The sequence below is a fragment of the Sminthopsis crassicaudata genome, chromosome 3, assembly GCF_048593235.1.
Source record: "Sminthopsis crassicaudata isolate SCR6 chromosome 3, ASM4859323v1, whole genome shotgun sequence".
NCBI classification, from domain to species: domain Eukaryota; kingdom Metazoa; phylum Chordata; class Mammalia; order Dasyuromorphia; family Dasyuridae; genus Sminthopsis; species Sminthopsis crassicaudata.
The window spans coordinates 81,909,562-81,928,497 of NC_133619.1; the positions used below are offsets into that span (position 1 = coordinate 81,909,562).

Here is an 18,936-nt window from a genome sequence, read left to right on the forward strand (position 1 = left end):
TCTGAATCCCTTGAAATTTCTCCCCAATTCTAAATTGTATGTCAAATGTGACCATCTGTCTTCTCTTTCACCACAAATTATTTTTCTTTATTAAAGCTTTTTAATTTTCAAAACATATGCATGGATAATTTTTCAACATTAACCCTTGCAAAACCTTGTCTAAGTTCTGACTCCTATACCTGTACTCCTTCTACAATATTAGTTACTTCCTTGCATCTTCTTCTTTTGAAGGATAAAATTATCATTCAGGTAAAGCAAGAAATAGCTGTTTTACTTTTGACCAAAAAGACATTCCAGTAGATATCTGAATAATTGAAGTTTCCTATCTCTGTCCTATTATACTTTTTTCCTTAGTCTTGCGATCCATTCCCCAAACTCCTCATATATTTCTTCTTTCTGAATATAATCCAATAGTTTTATCATATTCTCTGATGATAATATCTTTTCTATTTCCATCTAGATTCTCCCCACCATGTTTTGTCCTTCTGGTTTCTGGATTTCCTCAAATCAGTATATCTTAATTTACAATGATCCTCTGCCCACCTCTTTACCTCTTCTGATTCTTTTAAAGATGAAATTTATTAGGTGACTGCTATAATGCAGAGCACTGCTCTAGGTGCCAGGGAAAAGAAACATTTTTTTTTAAAGAAAGTTAGATTTTATTTTCTGATCTGCATTCTCTCCTTTCTACTTCTCCCTTCCTAATTGAGAAGACAAGGGAAAAAAAACCCTGTCATGAACATATATAGTAAAAAAAAAAGATTCCAAAATTGGCCATCTCTTTCTCTCTGCCTCTTTTTCTACGCACACCTATATAAAAAATAACAATAACTATTAGACTGTAAGTTCCATGAGGGCATATCTTTTGCCTATTTTCATATCCACAGGCTGAACACAATGCCTGGTACATAATAGGTGCTTAATAAATATTTACTAATTGATTGTGTGCACATCCATATGCTATGTTGTTAGATTCATTATCGTATGGTCCAATTTTAGGAATGATTATTTAAAAGGTCTGCTTCCTACTTAGGTGCCATGGTGTTTAAAATTCTACTTTAAAATTTTTTAGGTTGCTCTCTTGGCCACATTTATTTTAACAAGTTTATTGTCAGTCTTTGGACCCACTATTGTATTTATATCCAATGCACCTAGCATATTGTTTAATTGTTCTGGTCATGTCCTACTCTTAGTGATCCCATTTGGGGTTTTCTTGGCAAAGATGCTGGAGTAATTTGCCATTTCCTTCTCCAGGTTATTTTACAGATGAGAAAACTGAGGCAAACAAAGTTAAGGGACTTACCCTGGATTATACAGCTAGTAAATGTCGAATTTAGGTCTTTTTGATTTTAGCTCTGGTGCCACCTAGTTGCTCAACCTAGCATATACTAAGTGCTTAATAAATACTTATTGTTTGATTCAAGCAATTAAAGAGAATGGGAGGGGAGATGGAGGAAGGGGCATACTGGACTGGAAATTTAAAAAACCTGGGTTCTAGTCCCAGTTCTACAACTGATTAGCTATATAACTGAGTAAATCATTTAACCTTTTTATTTTTTCTGGATCCTCATTGGAAAAAGGAAAGAATTAGACTGGATTTTCTCAAAAGTCCCTTCCATGTCTACATTACAGAATCACAGATTATCAGAACAGAGCACAAAGCCTTGTAGTCCAATCCATCCCTCTATACAAGATTATCCTCAACCCCAAGCATAGACTGTCCAGCCCTTGAAGCAGGTAAGAGGGATAGGAGTTAAAAGGCTGGACTAAGAATTAGGGGAATATTAACTAAATTCAAATCTTATCTTCAACACTTTCTTAGCTGTATAACCACTTTCAGCCTCAGTTTCCTCATCTTTGAAGTAGGAAAAATCATCATAATAGTTATGATCATAATGTTATCATCTTCCTTTTGTTATGAGTATCAAATGAGATAATATTTGTGAAGTGCTCTACAAAGAGTTTGGCATATAGTAAGCACATAATAGATGCCTAATAGTAGGCACTCCATAAATGCTTTTCTGCTTTCCTTCCTTTGCTTGAGACATTTAAGGATAGGAAATCTACTTCCCCTCAAGGCAACCCACTGCATTTTTAGAAGCTCTGATTTTTAGGATGTTTTTTTCCCCTTTCTTAAGCTCAAATTTGTCTCTTTCAATTCCATTGCTCCTACTTAAAGACTTCTGGCCAAATCATGATCTATGATCCATTCTTAGACATAAATAACCTTTAATTTCTAACAACAAATTATGAGCAGAAATCATAGATAAAAAGCTCTTGAAATCACTGAATTCATTCTCTTTCTTTTACATAAAAGAAACAGAGATTTCATGACTTGCTCATGGTCACACAATACAATCTGAGGTATCAAATCCAGTGTTTAATCATCTACACCACTATAATGGTCTAGGAACAAAATTTGCTCAAGCTAACTTGATCTAAATAAACTGACCTCTCCTTTAGATACTCCTTTAGATGAGAGAGAATTTTTCCCATCTTTCTTCCTTCCAGAACAAATTATCTAAAGTATAATGAAAGGAGGGAGAAGAAGTCTGAAATCAATGGTAAGTTCCCACCTGCGTCCCTTGGAAGTTGCACAGTCAATGGTGGCTGAGTGTAGCAGGCTTGCTTCAGAGACTGTCTTGGAAAAGATTTCCCTTCTACATCAGTCTGGGGTCTGTATTCAGTGTTCCAAGATTCTATAAAGTGAAAACAGAGTAAAATGAAAAAAGGAACCTTATGGAGTAGCCATTACTAGCCGTTCCTGATCCTAAGATTAAGGTTCTATTTTCCTCTCAGGGGATGTGTCTCTCATTGATTTTCTTGATCTTTTGTAGTGAAGGGCCAGATTTAACATGCATATCATAGTCTATTTGAAGTTCTCTGGTCCAATCCCTTCACTTTAGAGAGGAGTACATCAAGATACAGAGTATACCACGGAAGTGACTATCTCAAAGTCACTTAGTAGCTATCTCAAAGTCACTTAGTAGCAGAGCAAGGATAAGAAGTAATACCATTCACCTCTCGGTCCAGGGGAATTTCTACTACACTAGGTTGACTACATCATTTAAGATATTAGTTTAGAGCCCATGAAATGGGATAGTCTGGCTAGTTTCTTGACTTACCTGTCAGGGTAGTCATTAGAAAGAGCATGGAAAAGAGAAAATCTTTATTGCTTCTCATCTGCAAATAATCCTGATTTTCCTTCATGGTTCTCCATAATTGGAAATTCATTTCCTCCCACTGAGAATTTTTCTTAATTTTAGAGATACCTTGTTGTGGACATCCCTAAGATTGTAAGCTCATTCTCTCTCTTTCTCTCTGTCTCTGTGTTTATGGGTTTCTAACTCTGTTTCTATCTCTGTCTTCTTCCCTTACTCTTTCTCCTCGTTCTTTTTCCTTTTTCTTTCCTCTCTCTCCCTCTTTATCTCCTTTCCTTTCTTTTCTTCCTTCTTCCCTGAAAAGAAAATTAGAACCTTGTATCAAATATGCATATTAAAGCAAAACAAAAACCTCATATTGGCCATCTATCAAAATGCACATTTCATTTTGCATATTGTTCAGGAGTTGGATAGTATTATATATTATTGGTTTCTGAGCTCTTGGTTGATCATTGCATGGATCAGAGTTTTTAAGTCTTTCCAAAATTGTTCATTTTTACAATGTTGTTGTTCTTGTATAAATTTATTCTCTTGTTCTGCTCCCATTACTCTGTATCAATTCATATAAATCTTTTCAGGTTTCTCTGAAACCATTTTATTTGTCTTTTCTTCGTATATTCCATTATGTTCATATTCTCCAATTGATGAACACCTCCCTAATTTTCATTTCTTTGCTACTACAAAAAAGAGCTTTAGTCCTGTCTTCTCCTTTTTTCTCTCTTTCCTTAGTGAGTTCACTCACTGCCATAGCTTTAAATATCATTTCTTTGAATATGTCTGTGAGACATTTAAATCTTTATGTCTAATCACAATCTCTTCCCAGAGCACTGGATGACTTACATTTCTAGATATTGACTGGACAGCTCTAATATTCCAGACATTGCTGTCATAAAAACCTTCACTTCTTGACTTTCCTTTTTCTGTTAATGGATTCATTTTCCTAGTTACTTCTATGAAGTTGTCATCTTTGACTCTTTGCACTCCCTCTGTACCTACAACTAAATTCCATCAATTCTCTCTCCAAATTTTCTTCTGTCCTTCCATTACTATTCCCATCGCCACCATCCTAATTTTAGGCCCTCATTATCTTTTGCCTGTTAATTAATTTAAATTTATAAAAATTAAAGCTATTTAATATTAGCTTTCTCACTGCTCCTTCCCCTTCCAAGCCATTCCTTCTTTAGCCTATACCAATGCTATACCATTGCCAGTTAAGTGGTGCAATGGATAATGCACTGGGTCTGGGTCAAGAAGATGAGTTCAAATCTAATCTCAAGACACTTTCTAAGCAATTCACTTAACCCTGTTTGCTTCAGTTTCCTCATCAGTGAAATGAGCTAGAGAAGGAAATGGCAAATTACTCCAGTATCTTTGACAAGAAAACCCCAAATGGAGTCACAAAGAATCAGGGAACACAACTGAAATCACTGAACAGCAACAAAAATTACATGAAAGGAACTGTGCTGATTTCAAGATAAAGGAAATACAGGAAATAAATAAATTATCAAAAGCAAAAGCTAGAATAGAATGGTTAGGAAGGACCAGAAGGAATCTTTCCTTGGGGCATAGGGCTGAAAATTTGCACTGATATATGTGACCCAATATTAAACCCCTATAAAGGTAAAAAGTTCCTTTTAGCTGGGTCATCCTTTTAAAAGCAGGTTGTTTCTTTTTTTCTACTTTATCATATTTTATTTTTTAAAATTACATGTAAAATAGTTTTTGTGAGATTTTGAGTTCCAAATTTTTCTCTCTTCTTCCCTCCTCCCCTCCAAGACAGAAAGCAATTTGATATAGGCTACACATGTACAATCATGTTAAACATATTTCCATGTTAATCTTGTTGTGAAAGAAAAATCGGAATAAAAGGGGAAATCAAGGAGAAAGAAAAAACCAAAATAGTAGGCTTTGATCTGCATTCAGATGCCAAAGTTTTTTTTCTCTGAATGTGAATGGGATTTTCCATTACAAGTCTTTTTGGAACTGTCTTGGATCACTATGTTACTGAGAAGTGTATCATTTCTATCTTCTTTAGTCTGTCCTATCACTAGTACACATACCTTCTTTTTGTCCTCTCTCTCTCTCTTTGAGCTGGTGCTCAGCACATAAATGAACCTCCACTGGAAGGATAAGCAACTCCTCTGGGATGCTATAGTCATTAAATGAATTCTTCAGGGGATCATGGATTCTGGGGAGTTCTTCTGTGATAGAAGGCAATTTCAAACTCTTTGACATCTACATGAAAATTATGAACAAAACAAAACCCAACATAGTAGGTATCCAAACACTGATGCCTGATACATAGATAATAATATAACTTTTTTTTATATCATTCATGATAATGCTGATCTTTAATCTAATGCAACTTTGGTAGATGGTGAAAAAACTAAAGCCAAATCTGGGAATCAGGCACTCTACATTCTGACTTTAGTCATGTCTCTTCACAGTTTGCCTAACTGTATAACTGGAGTAATGAAGATGTCCTGTTTAATTCAGCTCAGGCAGATAGAATAATTTCATAATCTTAGGACACTTTTGAAAGGAAATGGATTTTTTTCTTTCACTTGTAGATGAAGAAACTGAGACAAAGTGGGATTCAACAACCAGGCAAATCAGGTTGCTTAGCTGAAGAATTTTAAGTAGAACCCAGACTTCCGAGTCTATTTTTTAGGCAACTATCTCTTCCCCATTCTTTCAGAGTTTAGACCAACATCCCTGTTGCCAGGGTGTCCAGGTTTTTCTGTTTCTCTAATATGAACATAGCTGAAAAAAAAAACAAATTCTGAGTGTCAGAATCAGTCACAAACTTGGCCCAGATTTCTTCTGTTTAAAAAAATATGTGGAATAGAGATAGTAATAAAAACTTCTGTTTTCAATTATTCAGAAGTTACTGAAAAATTTCTCCTTTTTGGTTTGCTATTTTTGACATATGGTCTCTGCTCTCAGAAATGTTTTAATGCAAGGTTTCAGGGAGCTCAGTTTCACAGGAAAAAAATTAAATATTTTTTTCTCATTCTCAAAAAAAGGGAAAAGCAGGTTGGGGGGTGGTGGTGGAAGAAATACAACCCACAAACGTGTGCTAGTTTCTAGTGAAGATAAATTTGAACAAGGAAGGTAATTCAACCTAATATGTGTAAGGTAGTATTTATCACCGTGAAACATTAAGAAACTTATTAGCTCAGCACAGGTATATAAGTTCTTTATACTTTTGGAGATACTGACTACACAGGTGTTCACTGGCCACCAGTTGCACTCATGGAGTACAGATCAGGGGTAATTCCTTTGACAAAGTATACATTTAGAACTCCAAGTAGAAATCAAAACCATTCTCTTGAACTGTGGGTGGCTTTGTATGACAGTCCATCCCAGTCTTAACTTTTTCATAAGACTGCAAAATTTGTAGTTTTAATATTGAATAAGAGAACTTTCGTTCCATAAATCTTGGCAGTAGAAAGAAGGGGGCTATTTCTCTTCCTCTTGCTTAATGACTTCTTTCTGTGGTTTGATTCAGAGGATCAAGAGCTGAAAAGACCCTTAGAGATCATCTAGTCTAATTGCCTCATTTTGCAGAAGAAAACACTGATCCCTGGAGAGCTGGAAGTGATTTGCTTCGGGTCACAGAACCAAATTTTAGAGTCATATTCTCAGACTCCAAAGTCAATGCTTCATTCTTCCTATTTCACTAGACTACATTGACATATTTATCCCCATTTTTCAAATGAATAAACTGAAGGTCAGAGAGATTTGTCCGTGGATACATGTCCAAATCTACTGTGAAGTCCAATTGTACAAGCTGCTCTGGATTGGCGCGAGGCTGGGGGTAGAAGGGCTGGGGTCAGCATTGAGGGAACATATTCAGTTTGTAGTGTTTCCTTTTTCAGTTTGGATATAGCTGTTCGGGCCACTTCAGACTGAAACAAATTCCCACCCTATCCCCTCCAAATCAACCAAAATTGAAACAAAATCTTAGGATAGGGTCAGACCTTAAGCTGATCCATCATTCAGAAAGAGAAAGCTGGGCAGCAGCGGGTGAACCAATATTTGGCCCGTAGATTATCTGCTTTTCTTTCCCAGTCCTCTTCATTGGACAAGAAACATATGTCCTCAGGTTTTGGAAAATGATCCCAAGTTGAGCTAAAAACTACTCCATTTTTAAGTTTCCCAGCATTTACTGGAGACCTCAGATTTGACTAAGGTCAATTTCTATAAGCTCAAGTTCCTATGTGGATAACATATCTCCCCATTCCCTCCTTAGCCCCCAAAATAACCCTATCCCTTCCCTCTTGACCTCTAACCTTCCCTAACCAGTCTTTCTAGTCCCTTTGAAAAGATATTTTATTGCTGTTACTAAAATGACAGGTGTATCATATACTTTAAATGTCTTCATCTATAAAACAAGGAAAATAATAGCACCTACCTCAAAGGCTTGAGGTGAAAATCTTATATAAATATTGATTATTTTAGGGATAGAGTGGAAAGTTAGTTTAATTTTCTTTAGTTTTACTAATTGTCAAGTTATTTATTTCTTCCATGGAAGTCCTGCACTGATGTGTCATTGTGGTACAAAAGTGGGTTATTCTGGGCTCTTACTAGAATAATTGTCTACCAATTGAGTAGGCTCATTACAAAAGGATGGCTACTGGGTGATGGATTTGGGGAAATTATCAAGAATTTTTGAAACTTCCAAGAATCCATTTCCACTAAATGGTGAATTAAATATTTTTGGTTGTTTTTTTAGTCATATTTGGTTCTTTCATGACCCATTTGGATTTTTTTGGGGGGCAAAGATACTGGAGTGATTTTCCATTTCCTTCTCCAACCCATTTGATAGATGAAGAAACTGAGGCAAACAGGATTAAGTGACTTGCCCAGGATCACACAGCTACTAAATGTCTAAGGCCAAATTTGAAGTATGGAAACGTGTTCCTGGTTCCATACCTGGCTCTTTATCCGCTGCATCACTTAACTATTCTGAATTAAATATTAAAAGAGACTAATTCTCTCTCTATTGAGGTAAGTACCTTAGGGTTAGATGATCCCAGATTTATAAGAAACTTAAGAGTCCAAGGCTCTATTTTCCAGATAAGGAAACTGAGGCAGAGATAGGTAAAGGGGCTTACCCAAAGGAAGGTTGCAGGTAACAAAGGCGGGATATGAATGCAAGCTCTCTGATTCCAAAGTAGGTATTATTTGGACTGTACCACACTATTACAATGGATAGAATGCTCCTCTAGAATCAAGAAAACCTGGATTTACTAGCTCTGTGACCTTGCATAAGTCAAATACCATCTCTGAACTTCAGCTTCATCATTCATAAAATGACATCTTTGGACTAGATGGTTTCCAAATTCTCTTCAAGCTCTAAATCTATGATCTTATGGAAAAAATACTCACTGAGCCCAAAATTAATTTTATTTAAACAAACCTTTTTTTTCTTTACTTTTTTAGGTGTACTTGGCTCTGAGTTCACGTTGGATTGAACAGGTGGTAAAAAACATTTTTCATTTGGAGATTCTAGAAACATTTGATGTCTGCTTTTGGAGGTCTTCACATTCCCTTGTGAATGAATAAAAGAAGATTAACTCACTCGAAAAACATTAAATACTTGCTATGTACAAAGCAGGTACACCTTGCTCTGGGGTATAACAAAATCAAGATGTGTTCCTTGGCCCCATGGAGCAAGCAGTAGCAAGGGAGAGAAGACAGGTATACAAATATCTACCTATAATAAAAAAAAGGAAATATGGAAGGCCAAATAGGGAGGTACAAAGGAAAGAGAGATTATTTTCAACCAAGAGGGGACAAGGGTAAGTCACAGATGAAAACCTGTTTGGAACAGATGGTAGAATGAAAAGTAGACATGTTAATTTCCTGTTCTCTAAAAGAAAGACAGAGGGTGATGTTGCAGACATCAGGAAGGCTCAGTGCATCATTCTTGAACCTACAACTTCTTGTTGGCTGAGAGAAATGTTGGAATGGAAGGTTAGGAATGGGATGCTCACCTAAAAATGGTTTCTTATTACTAAAAAATAAAAATAAACTATAATTATAATTAAAATTTTCATAATAGTAAATAAAACATAATTATTATTAAATAATAAATAAGTCAATGAATTTATTATTTAATTTGATAAGTATTAATATTTATAATTGATAATAAAAATGGTCATTTATGTATTGCTTTGAAGTTTATAAAACACTTAACAATCGAGATTGATTTCAGTAGTAACTACCAGTCAAGTAGAGACTATAGATAACATTGTCCCCATTTGGCAGATGAGAAAACTGAGGCTAAGAGCTTTAAAGTGACTTGTCCAAATGCACACAGCTAGACCGATGTCCAAATTGAGATTTTTATCTAGTCTTTCCAGATGTCCAATACCGTATCTCCATTGGACCATGCTTGCCTCTTAACTAGCTAGAATTCGCCTGCTCGCCCCCTCAGTCTTCCTCTGTCCAGGAATTCTAGCTTTACCTTCTTTCCAAGGTAATAGGGGTCAAAACAAAGTATTGTGTTCTATATTTTTTGGAATTTTCAGAGCAGATTCACATTGAACTAGAGACAGGGGCCACGTGCTTCTTACCACTGAGGTGCGTCTTCCTGTCCGGGAAGTTGCCTCCATAGAATGTGCTATGCGATTTTTCACTCAGAACCTGAGAAGTTTCAGTGTCATTAAGCACAGAGTCAGACCCCAAAGGCGAGTGGGACTTTCCATGTTGTCTCTGGTTCGTTTTTAAAGCTTGTGTTCCTTGCTGCTCCTCCATCCACGTGCCCTGGGAAATAGCAGACAATCATAATTATAAACATATTTTCACGAAGATCTTGAAAAGTTTCCTTTTGGCACCAGACTTTTGTTACTTGATTTGTGGAATTAAGGATCACATGTACCCCTTGATTATGTTTGAGGCAGAGCACAGGGTTGTGAAGGAGATCCTTTCAGTCAAATTTTCTCTTCTGGTGCTATTTACCACAATCAAAAGCATTTGTTCAGCATCAATTAATAACTATGACAGACCAAAAGATTTAAACAGATATGGTTCCTGTTGTTTATGATTTAAAGCTAAATTATCCTGGTAACAATTACTTCAGCCATTTCTATCAGCATATCCTACTTTTAGCTTTATTCATGACCAGGGAGAGGTCATTTAACCTCTCAAAATCTCTGACAGCTCTCTAAAACTGGTCCCTTGCAGATTGCAATCCATGATCTTATGAACATATAAACATCCATACCCTAAGAGATAGTTTTTCAGACAGACCCTCATCACCTTTTTAATAGTGGGAGATTCCTATTTACACTCTCCTATCTCAAATTTCTCCCTTCTTCAGCCCAGCCTACAAATTCCTGTCAAAGTTGATTTTTCCTCAAGCATATAACATATTCCTCAATTCCATCAATTCTAGTGGTTTCCATTTGCTTCTAGGATAAAATATAAACTTCTTTCTTTAACTTTTAAAACCCTGCACAGTCAGGTTTCAAACTATCTTTCCAGCAAGACTGGACATTACTTTCTCTCTCTCCTACTTTGTGATCCTATGAAACTGGTCTTCTCTTCATACCTGACACTCCATCTCCTGTCTCCAGCTTTTTACATTAACCATCCTTTATGCCTGGAAGGCATAAAGGCATTTCCTCACATTCACTTTTAAGATGCAATATGAGTGTCATTTTTGTTGTTATTGTACTCTTTCCCGAGCCTTTCAACTGTTATCTTTCCTTCCAACCATATTGTATTTATTTGTGTATACTGACTTCTTTATATTTATACTGTATGTATTTTATATGGTTGTCTCCCCCATTTAGTACCCCACTAGCAGAGATTGTTTGATTCTTGTTTTCTGAGCACTTAGCACAGTGGATAACACATAGTAGATGCCTGTAGATTGATTTTCACCCAGAAAAAAATCATAGGATTATTGCTATAAGGAGCACACATGACATATAGCCAGCCTCTATTTCCACTTTTTATATATGAGGAAATTGAGACTCAGAGAGCCTGAATGGCTTGTCTATCCAAGGTCACACGAATGAAGGAGCATCATTGGTGAGATTCACTTAGGTCTTCTGACTCATGATATTCCACCATAACACAGTTCTTCCTTAATTGCAGACTCTTGTTAAATTTACATTTTCCCATAGTTATCTGTTTTCCCACACTATGTGCAGGGGCAAAATGCTGAGAAACCCCAAAGAACTTTTAATTAGGAGGAACAGTAGTTAATCAGAAGACAGAAGGAACCCTACAGGATAGGTTATGGGAGATTAAATGCAATACCTCCAAAAGGGCTTCATCATTCGGCTGAGTAGCTCTCGCTGGAGGCTTTTGTCTCAGCGGTGGTAGTGGAACCTTTTCCTCCCAGTGTTTCTCAACTCTGGAATCTTCCTTTTCCACATCACTATTTTCAGATTCCTCACTATCAAGGTCACTTCCATCTGTAAGACAAACAGTGGATCAGTACTGAAACACAAGTTAGCATGATGATGGCTTCTGAGCAAAGCAGGTTTCCCAGAACTGCCAGCTTATTGCTTCTCTTAGTTCCAGAAGTGGAAGTCCATCATTTTTCCAAGTCCACAACCTTGTTTTAGAGGCTCTCCTCCACTGTGCCTTTGCCTCCATCTCTCTCCATTTTTCTTATCTGCATCAAAAGGTTGTGGAAACTGATGTACTTTATAAACCTTAAAGCATTTAATAAACACGAGTAATTTCTTCTTTTTCATTATTATTATCATTTTATCAACCATCCCATAGAATGTGAGAGCTAGATATAGATCACCTAGTTTAATCCTTCATTTTGCACATGGAGAAACTGAGCACTAGAGCACTTAAGATTTGCTCAAGATCACTCAAGTGTTAAGCAGGAAAACTGATCCTGTGACACCATGGCCAATACTTTCCCCCTCATAGTGCTTCTCTCATATTAAGCAATCAATCCATAAAAGTTTATTAAGTACCTGCCATTTGCCCCGAACAATTAATTTTAGTTTTACTATGCTATTAATGAACTATAATTAATTAATTATTAATTATTATACTATTTAGTTTGCCTCAGTTTCCTCATCTATAAAAATGAACTGGAGAAGGAAATGGCAAACCACTCTAGTATCTTTGTCAAGAAATTCCCAAATAAATTCACGAAGAATCAGACATGACTGAAAAATGAATTAAAAATACTATTCATTAATTACTATTACTATTCATTACTACAATATAGTAATAGTACTATATTATAATAACACTATTCATTAATTACTATTACTAATAGTTTAACAAAGAAGAAAAACAAAGTCTGGAGAATGAGCAGGGACATATTTGATATAATGCAAAGAGTTAGCAACACTTAGTTCTTATGCTTTTGAAACAATGCTGTAGAAACAGAATGAAAGTCAACCCTACTCCACAGTTAGTGACAGCTTAGTTTGATATAAGCTACTGCATGGGTTGACTGTTATTATTTGGGGAGGGGGGCTTGCTAATAAAAATAATTAACATTAGCAATTTACCAATATTGTTTCCTTTAATCCTTATAATCACCCTGGTGATGTATTCAGAGGACCAGGTATGATCAAATTAATTCAGATCAGTGTGGAGGTTTTGGTCCATACTAGGGCAGGCCAGATGGGGTCCTGAAACCCATCTTTCCAGAGTCCTTTCAGATGAAATAAAAGTAGATGCTATTATTATCCCCAGTTTAGAGATGAGGAAACTGAGGTTGACAAGTTTAGTGTCTTGCCCAGGATTACATGACTGTTAAGTGTCTGAGGCTGGATTTGAACTCCCATTCTCTTGATTCCAGTCCCTGTACCACCTAGCCATCATTATATGGCCACTATGTATGGCATAGTTAAGAGTTCTGCATTTGGAGGCTCTATTTTGTCGTTAGCTACCTCTGCAAATTTGAGCAGGACACATCCTTTAACTGGGTCTCAGTTTCTTTATCTGTAAAATTCAAGGATTATATTACATGATCTCCCAGTTCCCTTCTGGCTCTCAACCCTAGGATCTTATGAACTGCATGGAATCTCTGAATTACCCTGTTAACTTTTTTTTTTTTATCTGTGAAACACACAGGAAGTTTCTGAATCAACAGATGAGTAGAGCACAGTTAACAAATCTTTCAACAGTGGTTTAAAGGGTCCTGAAGCGATTTTCATCACTTACTCAAGGTAGATTTATAGATGAAATAATCTGGCAAACCTGCTTCTGTCGGAGCCAGTCTGTAGCAACACCTCCACTCACAGGGGGCAGATTCTTAAAACAATGTGGGGGTTGTCTTCAGACCTGGGGCCTTCCTGGCCTAGTTGAGCTGATTTTCTGATGACTTCTCTCACTTCCCCATGTCACTCTGCCGCCGCCTCCTCCTCCAAGCCCTCTCGCCTTGTCTGTTCTCATCCCCATCAGGCAGCCTGGATTCCTTCTGGTCAAGTATCTGTTTGTCAATTGTCCCATTCCCACCCTTGCCCAGCTCCCACTTTAAAAGCCCAATTGGCTTGCTGCTAAACACCACATACAGGGTTAATTTAAGCTCCCTGTTAAATCTGACAGTCTGGAGCATTCTCAATTGCTTCACTCCCAACTCTCTGGTCATTTCCCTTTGCAGATCAGAGAAACTTCCCTCCTGGAATACTGACTGGTGACTGTTGTTCTTGAGTAATTATTTAAGGAAAAAATATAGTCCAGCTTCATTTCACTCCTGATTTTTTGACCATCTCCTCTATAAATTTTATGAGGACTTTCCCCATCCTCCAAACCGGTTCTGCAATCATGATTAAATCAACTGCCATTTTTCCTGCATGATGTGTTGGGCTATATCACTCTGCTCCCCTAGGATACCACTCACTTTTCCAGACCAAAGTGTTTTTCTCCTTGTCTACTGTGTCCTTTTTGTGTTTGACTCCTTCCATAAGAATTTAAGCTCTTTATTTCTAGTACTTAGCATAGTGTTTGGCACATCATATTTAATAAATGCTTTTCTATTTTATTTTCCATATTTATTTATAATCTGAAAGGACTCTGGAAAGATGGCTTATTCTAACAGTTAGACAAGTCATAATAAATTCTCTGTGTTTAGGGTTAATATGATTGGATAGTTTATTTTGTGTTTCTTTCTTAAAGAATGGCAATGGACCGCTGGGATACTCTGTGAATCTATAGAAATAGCCAATCTGGAAAGATGGGTTTCAGAACCCTATCTGGCCTGCCCTAGAAGGGTCCTAAACCTCCACAGTGATCTCTGAATTAACCTGGTCTTACTAGGTCCTTTGAATACATAACTAGGCAGTGAGCCAGATCTCCCAGAGCTTTCCTAGGTGAAAAACTTGGATCCAAACTATTCTGTTTTGAACACAGAGAGGAGGTAGAATGATGGCCAAATGACCCCTCACCTCATTCAATTTTCTTCCAGGTGAGGTAAGAGTGAGAGTTTTGACCAAGGGCAGAATGCTACAGGTGTGTCTAAGTAAATAGTTCAATCTCATTGTGGGGAAACCTGGATTTTTATGAGTAAATATCATCACCTGTTTCATTTGCTTCTGTTTCATTACAAAAGATGACCCAGGAAGTTGAAAACAAAAGACAAAGACTTGCATCACTACATCACACACATACAAAAAAAAAGGATCCAAAAAAATGTCTTCAAGGCAGGAGGGGAAGAAGAGAGGGATTGAGGTAAACTTGGGTGAGCTTCCACTGAGGTAAAAACTGATTTTTGGCTCATGGGGCTCTGAGCCTTCCAATTAGGCAGAAGTGATGTGTTGGAGCAGATAAACTGGAGGCTGGGATTAAGTATAACTCTCCCTCCTTCCTGGTCTTTTTGTTCCTGTTGGCCTATTCTAACAGTTAGGCAAGTCATAATAACTCCTCTATGTTTAGGGTTAGTATGAGGGGATAGTTTATTGTGTGTTTCTTCCTTAAAGAATGGCAATGGACCACTGGGATGCTCTGTGAAGCTATAGAAATAGCCAGTTAGAGTGTTATAGCAGAAGACAGAAAACGATGTAAAGAAAAGGTAAGAATGAAAGAACAAAAAACTTTTCCTGTTCATGAAAAGATAAGGTCCATTAGTAACCACATCAATGTGTTCTAATATGAAATGGTAGCATTTTATGTGCTAAATATATAAAAAGAGAGAGAATATGTATAGATATACATATATACACATACATGTTATATATGCATATATATTATATATATACACATGTGTATATATATATATATATGTATATATATAATCTTTAAAAAACTATCTCCTACTGAAATTTCTTACAAATGAATTCCTCACCGGATTCTCAGAAATTCAAGACAGAGTTCCAAGGAGCTAGCTGGTCAGTAGAAATAGTTATGTACTAGATCAGAGGTGTCACATATGTGGGTAGTCAGACACCTCCAATCCCTTGCCAGATTACGATATAATTGGGAAATAATAAGATAAACAAAAATATGATAAAATATAAATAGGTCTACATTTTAAAACTAAGATAACATATGACCAGCAGAGATCCTCATGTATGGATGAATAGCCCTATTTCTATTTGAGGTTGACCCCACTGATTTGAGATCACAGAATCTCAGAAATCAAGAACTATTGGTATGTGGGAACCAGTTGGAGGACCAGCTTTTGAGAACTAAAAGTTAAATTTTCAGTGTGAGTATTTACACTTCAGAAATCAAGCAAACATTACAAGTCAGGGCTTAATATATTATTTTGTTGATTTTTCTAGGCTTAGAAAGTGATGGAGAAAATCTTAATTCCAACTAAACTTAAAAGTGTGTCCTGTGAAAAGAAGAACATTTTTCCCACCACAGGACTGGATGGGATTCTGAGGATTATCTAGCTCAACCCATCCTGGTCCAAAAATTCCCTCCATGAAATTCCTAACAAGCTTCTGCTTGATGACCTCCACTAAAAAGAAATTCTTTACCTTTCAAAGCAGCCTATTCTATTTTAGGACACTTTGTTAGCTGTGTGACAATAAGCAAGACACATCACCCTGTCTGCCTCAGTTTCCTCATATGTCAAATAAGCTACAGAAGGAAATGACACAAACCATTCTAGTATCTTTGTCAAGAAAACTACACATGGGGTCATGAAGAGTTGTACATGACTAAAAAGACTGAATAACAAAGAATAGTTAGGAAGATTTTTCTACAGTGATCTCTAATCTGCTTCTTTGCAATTTCCTCCATTATTTTTTGTTTGATTTTTATGGGTAAACGAGACAATTCTAATCTCTTTTCTCAGCAATACTTGAAGATGGCTACCATGTCTTCTATTCTCCAGATTAAACATTCCCAGTTCTTTTCAAATAATCTTAATTTGTGTAGTGTCTCCTCATCATCGCAATCACCCTCCTGTGGATATACTTCATTTTATCCATGCCCTTCCTAAAATGGAGCACCCAGAATTAGGTTCTCCAGATATTATCTAACCAATTGATCTGTCTTGTTTCAAAGATTTTTTTTCTAAACCTATGATTCTAGGCTTTCTTTGTGAAATAATATAGACCAGCATCTCTACAAATAGGCATGATTAATTGCAGAAACAACAGTTTCTTATCTAGTCTGATTTTCTCCACTTAACTACTACCAGTTTTGTGGTAGACCATGGGCAACTCATGGTGACCAGTAGGAACTAATCTCCATCACTCCTTTGACAATGTCCCCTCCATTCATCCCTTCTTTGACATCTCAGAAAATCTTAATGAGAACACGGGTAGTGAGCTTCTTCTCTTAAAAGTTTATGGAATGAGCAAATTAAATGCTCTTTTCCAATTTTATACTTAAGATTCTCCCTTCCAAAATTTTCCACAACTAATGCTTATTTTTATCTTTATGATACTCTAAACTCTTTCATTCTTTGCCTCCAGAGATACTATTATACCTTCCCTTATAGTTTCTACCTCCTTAATACAGATAGCCTCTAGGTTTCACCCTTGATTTATTTTTTTCCATCAAAGTCACTTCCCAATAGATACATTCAACACATCATTCTGCCATGCCATAAGTGGAAAAGTTAAGATTGTTAGAACTGGCAAGAATATCAGAAGTTGTTAGTTTCATGAATGAGTAAACTCAGGTCCCAGGTCCTTAGGCATTATTTTGGGAAATGCCATTAGAACTAATGAAGGGCCCAAATATATTTTGAAAAAACTAACCCCAAGTTCACCACAAACCTTCATCAGCCAGTTGTTTTTTCTGAATCCAGAAAGGAGAGACTGAAGGGTAAACAGGCAGGAGATGGTATTTTGATGGTACAGCTGAGAGATCCTGTTGCCTTCTGATGTGATTTGGCAAGTAAAGATGGTTGTCCTGGAACAACCTAGGGTCCCTGATATACCCTGAAATAATGGAGCATATCAGTTATCTGTCTGGGTAACCATTCAAACATGGTAGAGTGGATGGGAGGGATTTCCAGAGGATTCCTGATCAGTTTGAGCAGTTCCTCAGTTTGTGAAAAAACCAGAACCCACAAAGGATATGAACAGACAATTTTCAGATGAAATTAAAATCATTTCTAGTCATATGAAAAAAATGCTCTAAATCACTATTGATTAGAGAAATGCAAATTAAGACAACTCTGAGATACCACTATACATCTCTCAGTTTGGCTAAGATGACAGGAAAAGATAATGATAAATGTTGGAGAGGATGTGGGAAAACTGGGACTGGTGGAATTGTGAACTGATCCAATTATTCTGGGGAACAATTTGGAACTGTACCCAAAAAGCTATTAAAATGTGCATGCCCCTTGATCCAGCAGTCTTTCTACTGGGTATATAACTCAAAGAGATCATAAAAAGTGAAAAGAACTTTCATGTACAAAAATGTTTGTAGCAGCCCTTTTTGTAGTGGCAAGGAATTGGAAACTGAGTGGATGCCCATCAACTGGGGGATGGCTGAATAAGTTATGTTATATGAATGTAATGGAATATTACTGTTCTATAAAAAACGACAGCAGGAGGATTTCAGAGAAGCCTGGAGAGACTTACATGAACTGATGCTGAGTGAAGCAAGTAGAACCAAGAACAAGATCATGTGATAATCAATTGTGGTGATTTTAATTCTTTTCAACAATGAGGGATTTTGGCCAATTCCAATGGTCTTGTGATGGAAAGAGCCAGCTGCACCCAGAGAGAGGACTATGGAGAGTGAATTACAACATAGTACTTCCACCTTTTTTGTTATGTTTGCTTGATTTTTCCTCATTTATCCCCTTTTTTTATCTAATTTTTCTTGTGCAACATGATAAATATGGAAAGATGTTTAAAAGAATTGCACATTTTTAACATATATTGAATTACTTGCTGCCTAGGGGATAGGGGGGATGGGAGAAAAAATTTGAAACACAAGGTTTTGCAAGGCTGAATGTTGAAAACTATCATTGCATGTATTTTGAAAATAAACATTATTATTTTTAAAAAAGGAAAAAAAATATGGACTCAACATCCCTAGGATCCTGGTAAACTACAAAGACAGTGAAGGTCTAATGGGAAAAGAGGTTGCTTCTTTAGCAAACTGAAATTATCTTTGTCTTCTACAGGAGATTCTAGACCTATGGTCTCACTCTCAAATAAAAACACATGCAAGGTAGCAAATCGACTTAGAAAAACCACATAATAACATTATCTGTGAATATTAAAAATATGAAGGTTAAATAGATCCAACTACCAAGAACCCAGGGCCTGAAACTAATTTAACCCACCCTATAGTTGTACCCCTCTACTTCTAGTTACCACTTCTTGAGAAGGCAGTCGTCCTCTTTTCGCTTAGAAACCTA

At 36.6% G+C, this 18,936-nt stretch overlaps 1 protein-coding gene across 1 annotated transcript in view; it reads right to left on the reverse strand.

Moving 5' to 3' along the window:
- Window positions 1–18,936, reverse strand: part of KIAA2012 (KIAA2012 ortholog) — a 148,241-nt gene that overhangs the window by 104,718 nt on the left and 24,587 nt on the right. The window contains exons 4-9 of the mRNA XM_074299022.1: window positions 17,333–17,497; window positions 11,439–11,596; window positions 9,746–9,935; window positions 8,587–8,717; window positions 5,222–5,396; window positions 2,577–2,699 (exon numbers count right to left, since the gene is read on the reverse strand). Coding sequence (XP_074155123.1) covers window positions 2,577–2,699; window positions 5,222–5,396; window positions 8,587–8,717; window positions 9,746–9,935; window positions 11,439–11,596; window positions 17,333–17,497 — 942 coding nt within the window. The remainder of the gene's footprint in view (window positions 1–2,576; window positions 2,700–5,221; window positions 5,397–8,586; window positions 8,718–9,745; window positions 9,936–11,438; window positions 11,597–17,332; window positions 17,498–18,936) is intronic.